Raw genomic sequence first — 16,946 nt, 5'->3', positions numbered from 1 at the left:
CTAGTGAGACTTTACAAGACAGGTGACAGGCTCAGTAGGGACCGTATCTGGGGAAAAATATGTGCAGGCAGAGGACACAGCAGTGTAGGCTGAGGCAGGAGCTGGCCTGGAGACCTCACAAAGCAGCACAGGCTGGGGGATGGGGGAGGCCAGGGAAAGCAGTGTCAGGGGACACTGGCAGATACGGGGGACCCAGTGGACCTCCCAGCCCTGAGTAGGAGACGGGGGGCCCTGTGGACCTCCCAGCCCTAAGTAGGAGATGGGGGACCCTGTGGACCTCCCAGCCCTGAGTAGAAGACGGGGGACCCAGTGGACCTCCCAGCCCTGAGTAGGAGACAAGGGGCCTTGTGGACCTCCCAGCCCTGAGTAGGAGACGGGGGGCCTGTGGACCTCCTAGCCCTGAGTAGGAGACGGGGAGCCCTGTGGACCTCCCAGCCCTGAGTAGGAGACGGGGGGCCCGGTGGACCTCCCAGCCCTGAGTAGGATGTGGCTTTTGCTCAGAGGAGTTGGAGAGACATTGGAGGGTCTGGGCAGAGTGGCAATGATCAGGTTTGTTTTAACAGAATTGTTCTAGCTGCTGTGAGAAGAACCGGGAGGGGCAGGATAAAGACAGTTTTTTTGGCAATATTGTTTGAAGGATTTGCTTTCAGATGGGATTTTGGGTTGAGAGAAAGGCATCGAGAATTACACTGAGGTGTTTATTCCAAGAACATAGAGGAGAGCAGGTTTGGTTGAAGGTCATGAGTTTTTGGGGCTTGTTTGGTTTGAGATGTCTGACATTCATTGTAACTTCCTGATTTCATGATAAATGGACTATTTTCTTTACCAAAAATATCATTGACCTGTGAGAGCGAACTGTTCTGTGGATCACATAACGAAAAATACGTTACCCGACACTGAGTGCGGCTGGCTGATGGAACAATGCCTATAGCCACGTTGATTGATAACCTTTATTATTCCAACGGAATCTAATTCATGAATATGTTTCGTAAATAACTTTGTATTCTCCTGGATTCTGAGCCTAAGATTATAGTATGTTGTCCTGTCCTTCATCTTTGTGTATGTTATCCAGAGGAAATAAACTGATATTTTTAAGTACTTCAGAATAAAAATAGTTAATTTAAAAATATTATGAATAATATAACATGAATAGTAGTTACAGTTTTATGTTACATTTCTTATCATTTAGTAGGATTTTAAACTCACTTTTGCTGCTGATAGTATGAATCAAGGTTAGAAAAATACTTTATGCAAGCAATGAATTTTCAGAAAGAGGTTTGAAAGGTAAGAGAGTTTGGGCAGCTGCGTCTCCAGGGGAAGTTCTACTGCAAGTGCTCAGGTCACATGGCAGTGAGTCGCTCCACAGGATGAGCCACTAAGTTATTCCAGCCTCTGTTCTGCAAGGGCTTTTGTCGGGAAAGCAACTCGTCTGCTCAGTACATTTTTTGAAGAGGGCATATTTTTAATTTGGCAAGATAGATGTTTTAAGTTTTCTCTCTAGTTATTCATTAAAAACGTAAAACGAAGTCTGCTTTAAATTTAAATTTGTTGGACTGTTGAAGAGGGGAAAACCTCCCATTTAGGCGACTAAAGTTAACCTGTTTGGCAATAACTGTGTTGTTTCTTTTCTGTGCTGTTACTTAGGCGCCATCATCTAGAAACTTACATAGAAACAGGCTGGAAAGGGCCTCACAGCCTCCCCGTGAAGGATCGTGTAACCCAGTGCTTAACAAGCATTTCTTCCTGTGACCTACAGTTTCTTTCAAGCTTTTCATCATGACCCAGTGTATAAGACTCCAGCGAAAGTCTCACAAAGCTATAATTCCCTTACATGTGAAATGCACTGCAATGTATCTTCTTCTTCTATCAAATGCTGCCTGGAGCTGCACTTTGGGAAAAAAAGACCCATGTCTGGTGTTTGGCACGACACAGTCTCCTCCCTGTGTTCTATCACAAATCACATGCCTCTGTTTAATCTGAAAGGGTAGCTACGTATGTAGTCCTTGAGGACGTTCAAGGGTGACTGTGGAGCCAGTGGGCAGCCTGCAGTGCCGTTTGCACCAGCAGGCGTCTGTTTGACCCGGTGGTGGGAGCGGACGGTGAGTCTACGGTGAACTCCGCAGTCAGTCAGCGGGGCTGTTCAGGCACTTTGAGCAGAGGAAGTGCCAGTGGCCTCGTTTTTGTCTGCTTCACCGGACTCTCTTACACATGCAGTCCATAGGTCACGGGTATATGCATTTTGTATACATTTAGCAGGACAGGGGTGGGAGCCCAGAGCCCCGTGAGGTCCTTACAATCAAGGTACAATATAGAAGTACACATCTCGAGATTTCTGTAATAGGAAGCCACCTGCTGACAGCAGCTTCTCGTCCTTTCTCAGTATTCCTAACGCTTCAGGGTGTGTCTGTGTGTCACTGATCAGCTCTATGTGAGTACTAGTAGATGGAACAACAGAAAGACAAGGCGAGAAAGAAGAAAATGAAGAAAGTCAGACCACTTGTTAAAATACATAAAATAAATGATATTGATATAGAATTGAAAGAGGAAAGATTTTTTTTTTTTTAGTATAGGAAACTTGAAATGAGCACTGACTTTTCCAAGAAATATAATCACTTTTCCAAAAATCAAACTATAATCAGTACAGTGGAATCATGCAATTAGAACATGCAAAAAGATGATCTAAACGTATTTTTCCAAGAAAACAAAGAATATTTCTGAATATTCCTAGGCTTAGTAATAAATCTATAATCCAGTTTCCCCTCGTATGTATAACTTTATTAAAAGTGAACAGGAACGGGCATTAAATGAATTACCTGTTTATTTCATTCACCATCTCTGAAAGCCTATATTTAGGCATCTGTGACTCTTTTCCTTCAAGCAGAAGAGCTGACTGCCCTCTCCTGTTGTCCGTGGTGGCCTGTGATTGGTGTTGCTGGGAGTCCTGTTGTTCCCAGTCACTGGTCTTTTATCCTCACTTTCTATCTTAGATTGAAATTCTCCCAAGTAATAGATATTTTGACCAACCAGAAGCCACTGTGAATATTCTGAGATATTAGAAGGCATCATGGTTTCTCCCAGTCAGCCCTAAATCTGACCAAAGGATTCTAACCATATTGAAGCTAATCTCAGCTTGACCTTGCAGAGCCAGGAAGTGGGGTGGGAACTGGGGTAAGGATGGGGACCATGGTCGGCACGGTCCATGCACTTTGACCTTCAGGACCGATCGTGGGATACAATGACTTTTTTTGTGTGTACTTTTAGAATAGTTTTAAAATTAACATGGATAACATTCCCCAGTGAGTTTTCATGTAATAATTATGAGTGTGATCAAAAAATACAGTGAATGTTTACATTTTTAAAAATGTATTGCAGTAAAAGACATATTACCATTAATCCCCCTGAAAATCCTCCCCCTCACTTTGAACACACTGATCCCATCGTTCTTGCCACTTTCTGAAGCAGTTCTGGAAGTCCTCTTTCATGAGTGTCTTTAGTTGCGCTGTCATGGCTGCCTCCATGTCCTGAATCACTTTGACTCTGGGGAAGAGCCAGAAGTTGCAAGTGCCAGATCCGGTGAATAAGGTGGATGAGGAGACCCAGTAATGGTTTTATTTGACAGAAATTGCCGTACCAGAAGTGATGTGTGACATGGAACATGGTCACGATGGACGATGATTTATGGCACACTTTAAAATGCACCTTCTCTCAACCGTAGCTCACACCCGACTGCACCAAACCAGTTGAAACTTGTCACACACTGTTACTAAGATTCCACACGCCACTTCCCATATTGAAGGTCCCTACCTTTCCGTTGGATGGCTCTTGGCAGCAGCATTCACTGTATTTTGTGATCACACTTCATACATTTACTTTTTTTCCAAGAGTTCTTAATTTTAATTTTTTTCTGAAGTATAAGCAATGAATTGCTTTAAATATAATTTAACGTTACTTAATATTAGGTTTAAGAAGAAGATTTTCTTGTCATGACAGGAAAATACTGTATTTGAAATTTTAACAAAACAGTGTTTTTGTTCTTGATATTAAATTTATTTTAATTTTTGGGTACTAAACAGTGGCCTATCTATCATTTACTAACGGGGCACATTGCTAAGTGTTTGGTCAAAATCTGCATCCATGATGCAAGTTTAGGAATCTCTGTTCAAGTGTCTAAAACGAGAAGACTGCAGTTTCTGTGTCTGACCAGTTTATTTGCTTGCCTTCTCCAGCGAAGCCAAATCCCAAGCTTTTTATGCCCAAATTTTAGACCTGTCGTGTTTAAAGTAAAGAAAATGAAAGTGTAAGCACTGTAAGACTCTGGGCCTTGACAACAATAGCAGCCAAAGAACCATCTCTTTGTCTATATCTGCTTGTTTTCTACTCAATTTAAAATAAAATGAAGAGTATACATGGATTCATATTTCAAAGAAACACAGTGCACATAGTTTTCAAATACACAAATGTAAATTAATATATATTACACTGGGAAAATAAAAATTGGTGTCATTTTATTACCTGTATTATTTATGTTACGAGAAACAGAGATTAGGGAAAACAAAGCACGTATGCAGATTTGCCTTCAGCTTTCTAGAAATGTTAGTTTGATTTTGAATTTGGTTTTCAGTGCTTCTGTGTTTTCCCTTTGACAAGTTTTCCCTCTAGAAGTGACCAGCTTTGTCACAAAAGAGCCAGCAGTAATGGTTGACTACACTTTCTCCCTGTGGCGGTGCCATTTGGCCGTTCTGATGACTGAGACTAGTAAATACGATGTTTTTAAATTAACAGATGAACTCTGTGTAGGTGTCCCTCTTTGAGGAGGCCTAAGTTGGCTGGTGCGTGCCTCGCTCTGAAATAGAACTAACTGCCGATGGGGACAGAAACAGGATCTGACTTACCAGCTGCCACGTTTGCATCGCAGTGTGTGATCGAACCCACTGCCTGCACCGGCGGCAAAGCCCGGGCCTCGCCGGTGCCCAGGGCTGCGACTCAGCTGCCAGGCCGAGAACTCTTAGGTGATAACCCTTTCTTTCGCGCTAGAGAGAGGAAGAGGATTAGGCCTTGAGGCAACTAAACTTGGGAAATATTTTAGCGTCAGCAACACCTTCTTCCCCTGTATAAATCCCGTACTTAATGCCTTAGAATTTAACATTTTATCCTAGATAAAGACTGTTGCACTATTTCCATTTAGGAAAGCTCATTTATTCATGGACTTGATTTTACCTTCTAGCAAACTTCAGAAAAGAGTGGCTGCCAAGATGTGCTATAACCTGTTTTCTCAAATGCTTTTCTCATTTCTTCCTAAAAGCATTTTGGGGACGACTGTAATTAGGGTAAGTGTGTCCGCCCTGTGTGTAGCCGGTGGTAGTGACAGAGCAGTCACCCAGAACGACCAGAATGACCAGAACGGGGCGTGCGTCTCAGCAGCAGCTGGCACCAGGCTCTCAGGGCTGGCCATGCCGTCCCGCCGGGGCTAGTGTGTGGTGAACAGAACACCATGGGTTCCTTTGGTGTAAAAATGAATGGACAGTTATTTGCAGGGAATAGTTAATGTCAGCTTTTGTAAAAATAAGCACAGTTTCCAACCTTTGACCACTTATCAAGAAGAGGATGGAAGGTGGATACTCCTGACTGCCAGAAAGGGCGTGAAGAGAGCTGGATGACGCCTGTCACTCTGCGGCACGTTCCCAGGCTGTGTAGACATCTGTGTAGGCGTACCTGCACCTCCGGGCCTAACAGTCGAAGAGCTCCCAGTGTTAACGGAAGCTCACCATCCTCAGAGTTGTCGCAAACATGGCCGTCCACGTGAAGACTGCATCACTTCGTCGGGTTAATAAACAGAAAGTGTGACAATTTCAGTTAGTTCTGGTTTTCCAGTTCTTTAGTTTTAGAAAGGGTGGAAGGAAATAGGGAGGCAGCAATAAGGGAAGTAAATGTGTACGTTTTGTCCCAATAAAGATGATGCTCGTTTTCCCTGCTATGTCAGGGGCATCATTCATTCCGCATTCATCTCACCTGGTCACATGGCTGGCTACAACTGTGGGGATTATTTTGGGATTGTGTGATGCAAAAGCAGTGAAGTTGGCCAAATGGTTCGGCTTTAATTGTTACCACGTGCTTGCTGGCAAAATGCTTTTGTGAAACTGGGTTTGACTAAAACAAAATCGTATGCTGAGTCATCAGGCTTGCATCTGAGCACCTCTTGACGTGTTCAAAAAATAATTCACTCCCAAATGCTGACTGTTTCCTTGTATACGTGAGTAGTGGTCATCATACTGAGAGCATTTTATGTCCGAGAACCCGTAATTAGTTCCTTGTCTCCTGTGGCACCTGGAACACCCACCTCTGCTTAGCACCACAACTCTGATGTGAGCACCTGAGATCGCCCCGTCCGCTGCAAGCTTTGACCTTGAAATGGTGGCAGAAAGAAGTAGTCACTTCCTCCTGCTCACACTGTGATCTGCACGTTTCCTTTTGACTTGGACAGCATACAAATCCACCTAATTTTCACAGAATAGCCGTTGGAGTTCACTGAGTAGATGTATCATTATTTACGCTCATTAGACACAGGAATGTGTTACAGCCGCCCAATGAGGAGCCTGTGATGCTGTCTTTGAAGAAAGTCACAGTCATCTGTCGTGGCCCAGCTTTCTTTACTGTGTGGAATGACTGTGAGCAGAGCCAAACTTGGGGTTTTCTTGGGAAGCCTAAGCTTAAATGAAGGCAGCAGGCACCTCAGATATTCACAAGTGGAAGAACACTCTGCACACGACGGAAGTTACAGGACAGTGTTTGTGCAGCCGTCATTTTATTGCAGACATACACAGGTCACTGAGATTTGGTGACAGATTCTGTCCCAAAACATGGAAGAATGCCCCGCATCTGGTAGAGTAAATGCTCAGACACGGTTGTTGGAAAGACCGTACACATACTGTGTGCCAAGTCTCTGAAGGACGCACAGACTCAAGACACAGGGCCCCTGCTTGCTCGCGTTGGTGAGACAGAAATCCCAGGGACTGAGGGGAAGCAGGTGTTAGAGTTGGTTATGGAGAGCAAACTGTGCTGCACTCTTGTAGGGTGACACTCTTGTAGGGGACAGGCTCAGGAGAGCGGACCGCAGTGTTTACCTGTCACGCACTCCAGAGACACGGCGTCTGAGCCTGGCGTGCATGGCCTCACTCCCAGTCACCTGAGTTATGAGCTCTCCAAGCTGGTACAGAAAATCCACAATGCAAATGACCTTCTGTGATTGTGGGTGAAGCCAAACGCTCTCTTCCCTGCCTTGGAGAAATTTTGGAGGTGGATTCGGAAAAGATTTTAATGGCCAAGGACGACATCCAAGGAGGATAGAGCTGGAGTTAAAGACTGGACATCATGAAGTCTGTGAGCTTGGGGCTTCATGGCTTCTACCAACCCCCTCTGTGGACGGTGCTGGTTTGTGTGACAATGTAAATGTTTCTTTGAATCCACGTTTGTCGTGTGGGGCCATCACTGCATGCTAAGGACGGGTCGTAGCACACATCATTGTTCTTTTGTGGTGACTTTTCAAAAGCTTTATATCCTGTGAGTGGCTGCTTTTCCCGCCCTCTGTAGCCCTGTGAAGGCCACGGCACCCCAGGTGGTTTGGAGAGTAAGAAGGAATTGACCATCTGTGGGGGTGAGTGGGGAGGCGGGGACACAAACGAAGTGTGAACGTTCTACATGGGGTTTACTTTAGAGTTTAGGGTACACGGTGAGTGTTTTCAATTCAGAAAATACAGTTTTTCGCTTACTTTCAGTGAAAGCCCAGCTCATGGCAAATTTAAAATATGAGTTTGAGGAACTAAGAGATTATTTTATTGAAAGTTCTAGCTGTGTGTCATGGGCTTATGACTTGGTAAATGGACTGTGGTGACTTCAGTTTAGAAGCGGCATGATGAAGGCTGTTTGACAGTTGGCTGTGTAGAACTTTCCTGTGAAATAAGGGAGAGCAGAGGCAAAGAGACGTTTGCTAGACTCTCAAAGTGATCGCTCTTGCCGCCTGTCGTAGCGATGCAGGCACGCCTGGCATCCCCCTGTACGAGGATGTAAACAGATGCGTGAGGAAGAGCCTCTCAGCGGGACAGTTGTTAGAACCTGGAGACTTTGGCTACGTGGATCCGTAACATTTACGTATATTCACCCAGCATCACGGGGATTGTTTCAGTTCGTCTCATGTAACCCGCTCAGCCATTTCATAACACGTAGGTGCTTCCCACTTACAAGATGGTTGATCTGAGTATGACCCACAGTTCACACTCGTCAGAACCAGAATGAAACCTCGGGCCTGTCTGTGAGGACACTGGCTGCAGAGGCTGAGGGAGAGTTGCCAGCAGGTCGTTAGGAGACGAATGCTTTCCACACGCCCGGCTCAGTGCTGCTCGTTGGCTCACGTCTAACACAAACTGTCTTCTCTTTTTCCTTTTTTTAGTGCGACTTCATGACAGCATATCGGAAGAGGGCTTCCATTACTTGGTGTTTGATCTGTGAGTACAGCACACTTGTGTTCACTTCTTTTTTCCATCTCTTTGAAGACCATTTTGAGTTAAACATGCTTTTTTCCAATCTGCAGTCCAAATTAATGACCCTGTAATTTTGTAAAATGTTCTTCAAATAACATTCAACTCTAATTCTTTTGAAAAGAGGTGACAGCTCCGCAGTGTCTGTTGAAACCGTAAGTTAATCTTCATACTTGAGACAGCGCAGAGTCTGTTTCCTTCGGGATTCTTGGTTGTGATGTCATTAGCAGTGCTGGGTTTGCCTTGGGGAGTAACAACGGCTGACCGCTGACTTTCCACGGCGTGTTGTACGAGTACGTGTGATTTGTTACCTTGTATGAGAAGACGCCGAGGACGGAGCCTCGAGGCTGCTTAATTCAGGGGCTCAGACACCCTCAGACTCCCACCTCCCCACCCGCCCATTGGCTCGTCCCCAGACTGGCTTGGTTCAGCTTACTACTCATGGAAATGCCCAGTGGAGGACGTCATCTCATGTTCTCTTCAAGAATAAAAACCTTGCCCAGCAAATTGGGAGGATTTCTTTCCATTGGCAGGATTGGGTCACGTGCCCACCTCTGACCAGTCACTGGCAAGAGAAGTGGGGTCACCAAGATTGGCTTGGACTGACCAGGATTTGTACACTGAGGTTCTGTCAGCAAGAATGAAGGAACAGTAATGACTCTTGGGGCACAGTCCACAGCCTCTGCTCTGGCCAGATCCAGTGGGACAGGCCACACACATGGCGGGAGGCGTTGATAAGAACCCCGTTTCTGAAAATCAGTTTGATGTTTCATATCAGAAATGTTCGTATCATTTGACACATTTCACTTCTAGGAACAAAGTCCGTGGACAGTATACTCTAATTTCAGGTAACGCTCTGTGCTGACAGATATCCATTGTGTCATCCTTCATAAGGAGGGGGAAAAAAACAAAACCTAAGGACCCCATTATAGAGAAACGGTTATAATTACAGTGGATTCGTATACTGGACTGCTCGCCCCATTGTAATGTGATGTTGGGACACAGATAAGAAATTATTTCATGGAACTGAGCCTGAAGGTGCTGTTTGCTTGGTTCAGCCCTTCAGGAATATTAAGGAATCAAGTTCTTTCTGTCTGTTCTTTGTCGTACATGAGCTCGTCCTCATGCTCTGACTGCCTGATTTCCAGGTGTCACACTGCCTTCCAAAGTCAGAAAACAGGAGAATATTAATTCCATTGCATATAATTTTGTCCACAGGGAAAATCTTTCTCATCTGTCCCTCAGAAATAGTGTTAATCCTCGTGCAGAACTGCGTCCCACGCTCATGTGTGAGGCAGGTGTTGGGGAAGGAGTGAAGTTACCCTTGGCTTTGACCGGTCGTGAAGCGTCTCTGTGGGTCTGGGGAGGGAACCGGCCGCCCCCCCCCCACCCCGAATCATCACGTCAGTGCTTTGTTTTCAGGACAGAGGCATCCTGCCTGCGGGCTGGGCAGCCAAGCGCGTCTGCCCTGGGGTGCCGGGTGTGCGTGCTGGCGGTGGGACCCTGAGGCTCGGCCTGTGTGCAGCCCCGGCACGGCCCTCCCGTGGCTGCGGCACTCATCCTGCCTCCTCAGTCCTCTCTCACAGCTCACATTTGCCTGTCTGTGGTTCTGTCATCCATTTAAGATGGTAAGAGGTCCCTTTAGCCGTTCTTTTAGGGTCCATATGCTAGCAGCCAATTGTTCGCGTTCCTTTTTCTGAGAATGTCATGATTCTCCCCTTCACTCCTGAAGGATATTTTTGCCAGATGAAGAACTCTCGGTTGACAGTTATTTTCTTCCACTGTTGTGGCAATTCCTGGTGGATTCTTTGCTTTTGATGAGAAATCTTTTGTCATTTTAATTGTTTTTCCCCTGAAAGTAAGGTGTTATTTCTCTCTGGCTGCTTTAAAGTTTTCCCCTTTGTCTATATGTGAGTAGCTTTCAGAAGTTTGACTGTGATGCATCTTGGCTTGGATTTCTTAGCGTATATCTTTTTTGGTGTTTACTTAACCTCTTGAATATGCAGGTTTGTGTCTTCTGCCAGACGGAGAATTTTTAGGCATTGTTTCTTCTAATAGTTTTTCAGCCTCACCTTCTTTTTCCTCTGCTTCTGGAACTGATGACAGGAGTGTTAGCTCCTTTGTTCTAGTCCCACAGACCCACCCCCCTGCCCAGGGTCCGTTCGTTTTATTTCATGTCTGTTGTCCAGATTGGGTAACTTATATTCTTCTCTTTTCAAGTTTGCTGATCCTTCCCTGAGTTTTTTCTGTTCTGCTGCTAAGCAAATCCTTTGAGCTTCTCATTTCAGTTACTGTACCCACTGGAGCTTTTGACTGTAGCCCAGACGATGTCCTTGTACGTTAATTCCCACTGCATCGTCATTTTGGTTTGGGGTCTGCTCATTGTTTTGTTCTTCTTCTCGTTGAGATTTCCCTAGTTCTTGACGTGGTCAGTGATTTTGTATGATGTCCTGGACACCTGGGGTGTTACTTAATGAGACTCAGGGGTAAGGAGGTGCCATCTTACTCCTGGAAGGGGGGAGCGGGAGCCCCGGGTTCCTGCTCCACCTCCCTGGGTGCCTGGGCAGTCCCTCCTGCTGCTGGGAGCACAGACTTGGTTTTCTGTATTTAGTGAGAGGAACGCATCCAGCCTGTTTCTCAGACCTGTTGCTATTTCTCGGTGGATTAATTTGTCATATTTCCTTTCTAAGTAAGTCAGGCTGCAGTGTTGTAAACTGGGGCCTTCATGACTCAGAACCGAGTTCTGACAGTGGCTCCATCGGAGACTAAAGCTGCTCCTCTGCCTCCTACGTCCAGTACTTGAGCCTGGGAACGAAACGAACGCAAGACAGATTAATAGGAGAAAAGGCACCCAATTTTTGTTAATATTTATGTGCACAGAATTCATAAAAAAGAAGTGGAACTGAAAGGAGCAGGGAGACTGGGGGGTCCGGTCCTCGCCTTCAATGACGAGAACCACTCTCCTCGCCCTGGTGCGTGGAGGGGGCACCTTCCTCAAAGGGAAATGTGTGGCCTGCTCTTAGGCAGATACGCGGAGGCAAGAGCTCTTCCTGTGCTTGTTGATTCTCAGTTGCCTGTCGCTCAAAGCAGTCCTGATGCCAACGTGACGTTTTCTGAGGCAGCATATTCTGGGGCACACTCTAGGGTGATGTATTCTGATAACTTCGGCTCCATGAATCACTTCAGTGTCAGGTTAAATGCAAAAAGAAGGCACCCTTCTTACCAGGCCAGGCCTTTCCATAGCCATCAAGTTATTTATGTCCACATTGTAATTTTAAAAATTTCTCTATTCCTTACTAAATGGAGAGAATGATAAGAATCACATAGGTTTTTATTTCTGTACACAATCATATTGGTTATGTAGTTTCAGGTGTACAATACAGTGGTTGGACATGTTTATGCCGTACAGTGTGATCTCCCCACTGATTGTAGTAATCGTTTATTATTGACTATATTCCCCCTCGCCTTTCACCCATCCCCTCACCCTTTCCCTTCTGGTAACCATCAGTATGTTCTCTGTATCTCTGAGTCTGTTTCTGTTTTGTTTGTTTACTCTGTTCTTTAGATTCCACAAATAAGTGAGATCATATGGTTTGTCTTTCTCAGTCTGACTTATTTCACTCAGCACAGTACCCTCTGGGTCCATCCATGTTGTCGCAAACGGTAAGATTTCCTTCATTTTTATGGCAGAGTAACACTCCGTTGTATAAATGTACCACAATTTCTTTGTCTAATCATCTATTGATGGGCATTTTGGTTGTTTCCATGTCTCGGCTATTATAAATAATGCTGCAGTGAACATAGGGGTGCATATATCTTTTCAAATTAGTGTTTTTTGAATTTCTTTAGATAAATACCAGAAGTGGAATTGTCGAATCATACGGTACTTATATTTTTAATTTTTGGAGGATCCTCCATACTGTTTTCCACAGTGGCTGCACCAATCTGCAATCCCACCGACAGTGCACGAGGGTTCCCTTTTCTCCACATCCGCGCCAGCACTTGTTTGCTGATTTATTGATGATAGCCATTCTGACTGGGGTGAGGTGATATCTCATTGTGGTTTTTATTTGCATTTCTCTGATGGTTAGTGAGGTTGAACATCTTTTCATGTCTATTGGCCAGCTGTATGTCCTCTTTAGAAAAATGTCTCATCGTGTCCTCTGCCCATTTTTTGATCAGATTTTTTTTTTTTTGAGTTGTGTGAGTGAGTTCCTTATATGTTTTGGATATTAACCCCTTAGCAGATATATGATTTCCAAATATCTTCTCCCATTCAGTAGGTTGTCTTTTGGTGAAGGTTTCCTTCACTGTGCAGAAGCTTTTTAGTTTGATGTAGTCCCATTTGTGTATTTGTTCTTTTGTTTCCCGTGCTCAGAGGGATGTCTCCAAAACGATGTTACTCAGACAGATGTCAGTTGACTACCAGTGTTTTCTTCTAGGAGTTTTATGGTTTCAGGACTTTATTTTTGTACGTGGTATAAGAGAGTGGCCCAGAATCACAGGTTTAGATAAAGTGTATTTTTTCATGCACCATCTTTTATCCAACACGTAATAATTATCTAATTGTGGTAGTATTCTATGAAGAGGAAAATTAAGTCGCTTCATAAAAATGCACACTTTAAACATAAACAAAAGTATGGTCTTAAAGTTATCAATGAACTGCTCTTCTGGGAAAATTGGACCGCACTCAGCCAATTGGTTCCAAGATAAAATGACTGGGATTCCTAAGGGAGGAGCGTTCCGTGTGTCACGTCCTTCCGGTAATGGTTGGGCTCGTGCTCACTTCCTGTGGAATGTCGGCTCTGCAGATCTGATGGCAAGTGCTATTTTCAGAGGTGCATTGAGTCTCCTAATGGCACACTTTTCCCTTTCTAAAAAGCAAAACCTAAGAGGCTCTGAGTGCCCTGAAAAAATCATTTCTTCTTGCCCTTTTGAACTTACCTTTCTTATTCAGGCGTCCATGCACTGTCCCCGAGAACAAAGTGTGATGGTCACTTTTGCAGGTAGACTCAGGAATCCCAGGAAAGGCCTGCAGGGAAGCAGAGCCCTTCCTCCCTGCACAAGCGAGCTCCCGAGTTGTAGACGCAGCCCTCCTCGGGGTTGGGCCTGGCGGGGCGCTTGGCACCCTCGGCCGCTCTGGGAGGCAGGACGGGGCAGTGCAGCTGGGGTGGGGGCTCCCAGGGCAGCGGCCTCCAGGCACAGCCCTGGCCTCAGGTCCACAGGCGGTCCTGCCTGCTGCAGGACTGATGGGAAGTGCGGCCTGACGAGAGCGGTCGTCTGCATGTGGCGTGTGTGACACAGAGGCTGTATCGTGTGCATGGCAGTGGGAATTCCACAGCTCTAAGAGAGTGTGTAAGAGCCATGCTTGGGATGATTTTGTCATCTCAATAGGGTGCTAAAGTGGCCGGTTGGGGGTGGTGGGTTCCAGAAGTACTGCTGACCGGAAAGGACAGACCTAGTATTGGTCTCAGAGCTGCCCAGGGCTGAACCCTTAACGCCTCTTGTCTCTAAGCCTCATTCTTCTCATGCACAGGGAGGCTGGGGGCCCCGGGGGAAGTTTGTGGGGTGTGGCCCGTCTTTTCCTGTTCTGAGAGGCCAGGATGCTATGCTCATCAATTAGGGATTTCCGTAGAATAGGACTCCTGATGTCATTTTTAAATTTCAGATAATTTCTTACAATTCTACAGTATTAGAGAAAAATGCAGTTGTTACATCTTCAAAATGAACATTTTTTTCTCCTAGCAAAAACACGTCTTGCTACATGCAGTACTTCTTATTTTCTCTGTTTTAAAGTTTGTGTTTTTCCCCAGGTAAGAAATTCTATTTGTCACATGCCTACTAATGAAAGACGCTGATGCCTAATGTTTAAGGGAGAAAGCACTGTGTCTGAACGTTTTAAAATAAATGTCCCAGTTGGATAAATTAAAAAAGGAGTCCTCTGGGAGAACCTGATGGCTGCCTCCCTGACCGTTTTATCATATTCATACCGGCTAGAAAGCTTGGTCAAGTGGCATGTTTTGTAGTCATTATTAGGAAACCGTGCGTATTTTTAACTTTTGCAAATTTTGAAATGATATAATATTAAATATACTTTTTCAAATTACACCCCTTGGACTGGGGAGCTGATAGTTTCATTGCTAATGTCAGGACTAAAGGGTGAGTCAAACACCGTCCCTTCCTCACAGATTTTACCATTCAGAAAGGGGATTAGACTGCGTCAGGCAGTCTGTGGTGTAGCCTGAATGCGGCCCACGCTGTCAGGGGTACACGGGCCTTTGGGGAGACAGGTGTCTGGGAACACGGGAAGAGCTGGGTCGAGGCAGACAGTTACATCTTCGGGTATTTCCTTCATGCAGCAAACACACACTTGGTGTGTGCTCACTCAGCACAGGCCACGGGTGAGCGGACAGGAGGCAGGTGAGCACCAGTGCTTGCCTCCCAAAGAACTGGAAGCGATGTCATACATTCTCTCATCACTACAGTATGTGGTTGCATAACTGCCAAGTCAGCGTTCACAAAACACACACAGAGATGGTGTGACAAGTGTGACATGTCTGTGACGGCGTCTGACGTGTGCCCCAGCCGCTGGCTCATCCTTCCGGCTATGTGGCCGAGTCCTGCTCTGTGCCAAGAACACTCTGTATGTCAGAAGGGTGTGTGTTCCACCCCATTCCGGTGATTAGTATATCTTGGGGGTGGAGGGCCAGTCTGATTTTTCTGAGACCTTGTGCCTACTATTCACAGCACATTGTATCCCTCTTAAAACCTACCTAGTGTAACCCTGGCTGCTTTCAAATCTGGCGTTTATGAAGAAAGTTTCTATGAATATCTGTGTATAGGACTTGTGTGGACATAAATTTTCAGCCTGTTTGGATCAATACCAAGGAGTGTGATCGCTGGGTCGTCTGGTGAGAGGACACTGAGTTTTGTAAGAAACCTCCAAACGGCCGTCCACGGCGGCTGCACCGTGCTGCGTCCCCACGAGCGGTGACTGAGTCTTGGTGCCTCCACGTCCTCATCAGCATCTGGTGCTGTCACTGCTTTGGACTTTGACCAGCCTCTCAGACGTGTGGTGGCATCTGGCTGTTTAATTTGCAGCTCCTGGTGATACGGGGTGTGGGGTGTCTCCTCATGTGCTTGTTTTGCCACCTTTGTGTCTTCTTTGGTGAGGTGTCAGGTCAGGTTTTTTGCACACTTTTTAACCAGATTGTTTATTTTTTGTTGTTGAGTTTTAAGAATTCTTTGTATAATTTGGGCAACAGTCTTTTATCAGACGTGTCTTTGCAAATATTTTTTCTGATTCTGTGCCTTGCCTCCTAATTCTCTTCACATGGCCTTTTGCAGAGCAGAAGTTTTTAATGAAACACAGCTTATCAGTTATTTCTTTCATGGATTGTGCCTTTGGTGTTATACCTAGAAAGTTGTTGCCATCCCCAAGGTCATCTAGATGTTCTGCTGTATTATCTTCTAGGAGGTTTATAGTTGTGCTTTTCATGTTAGGTCTGTGGTCCACTTTGAGTTAATTTCTGTGGAGGGTGTAAGGTCCGTGTCTGGATCACATTTGTTGCATGTCGTGTCCCGTTGTCCCAGCGCCATTTGTGGGGAAGACCATCTCTGCTCCGCGTTGGTGCCTTTGCTCCTTTGTCAGAGATCTCCTGTGTGTGTGGGCCTGTGTCTGGACTCTGGGTTCTGCTTCCGTTGGTCTGAGTGTTCTTTCATCGATACTGTAGCCTCTTAGTGAGTGTTGGAGGTCGTCAGCCGCAGTCCTCTGACTTCGTTCTCCTCCTTCATTTCTGTGTTGGCTGCTCTGCGCCTTTGCCTCTCCATAGGAACTGTAGGGTCAGTTTGTCCATCAACAAAAGGACCTACTGGGATTTCGGTTGGGATTGTGTGGAATCCACAGATCAAATTGGGAGGAAGTGGCGTCTTGACGATATTGAGTCTTCCTGCTCGTGGACGTCGGGCATCTCTCCATTTACTTAATTCCTTTGAGAGCTTTCATCGGTTTTGTTTTATATATATATATATATATATATATATATATATATATATATATATATATATGTATATTACATATTTCATTAAACTTCTACCTAAGGATTTCATTTTTGAGGAGTTTAAGGAGTTTTTTTATTTCAATTTCACTTGGTCATTTCTAGTATCTAGGAAATAAATAGACTTTTCTGTGTTAACCTTGGATCCTGCAATTTGCTATAATTGCTTCGTTCCAGGAGTGTTATTGTCGATTCTTTAGAATTTTCTACATAGTCATAATGTCACCCATAAACAAGGACCGTTTGATTTTCTTCTTCCCAATGTGTGTACTTTCATTTCCTTTTCTTGTCTGCTTGCATTAAGAAGGATTCCCAGCACAGTGCGAAAAGCAGTGGTGAGCGAGGATGTCCTGCCGTG

At 45.2% G+C, this 16,946-nt stretch overlaps 1 protein-coding gene across 1 annotated transcript in view; it reads left to right on the top strand.

Moving 5' to 3' along the window:
• The window catches only part of CAMK2D (calcium/calmodulin dependent protein kinase II delta), a 200,977-nt gene that overhangs the window by 98,125 nt on the left and 85,906 nt on the right, over window positions 1-16,946 (top strand). Inside the window, 1 exon segment of the mRNA XM_033134709.1 lies at window positions 8,444-8,498. Within this exon segment, the coding sequence (XP_032990600.1) occupies window positions 8,444-8,498 (55 nt within the window).

The sequence above is a fragment of the Rhinolophus ferrumequinum genome, chromosome 18 (genome assembly GCF_004115265.2).
Source record: "Rhinolophus ferrumequinum isolate MPI-CBG mRhiFer1 chromosome 18, mRhiFer1_v1.p, whole genome shotgun sequence".
In the NCBI taxonomy this organism is placed as follows: domain Eukaryota; kingdom Metazoa; phylum Chordata; class Mammalia; order Chiroptera; family Rhinolophidae; genus Rhinolophus; species Rhinolophus ferrumequinum.
Note: the sequence above shows the minus strand (reverse complement) of the source record. Positions and strands in the feature narration are given on the sequence as shown.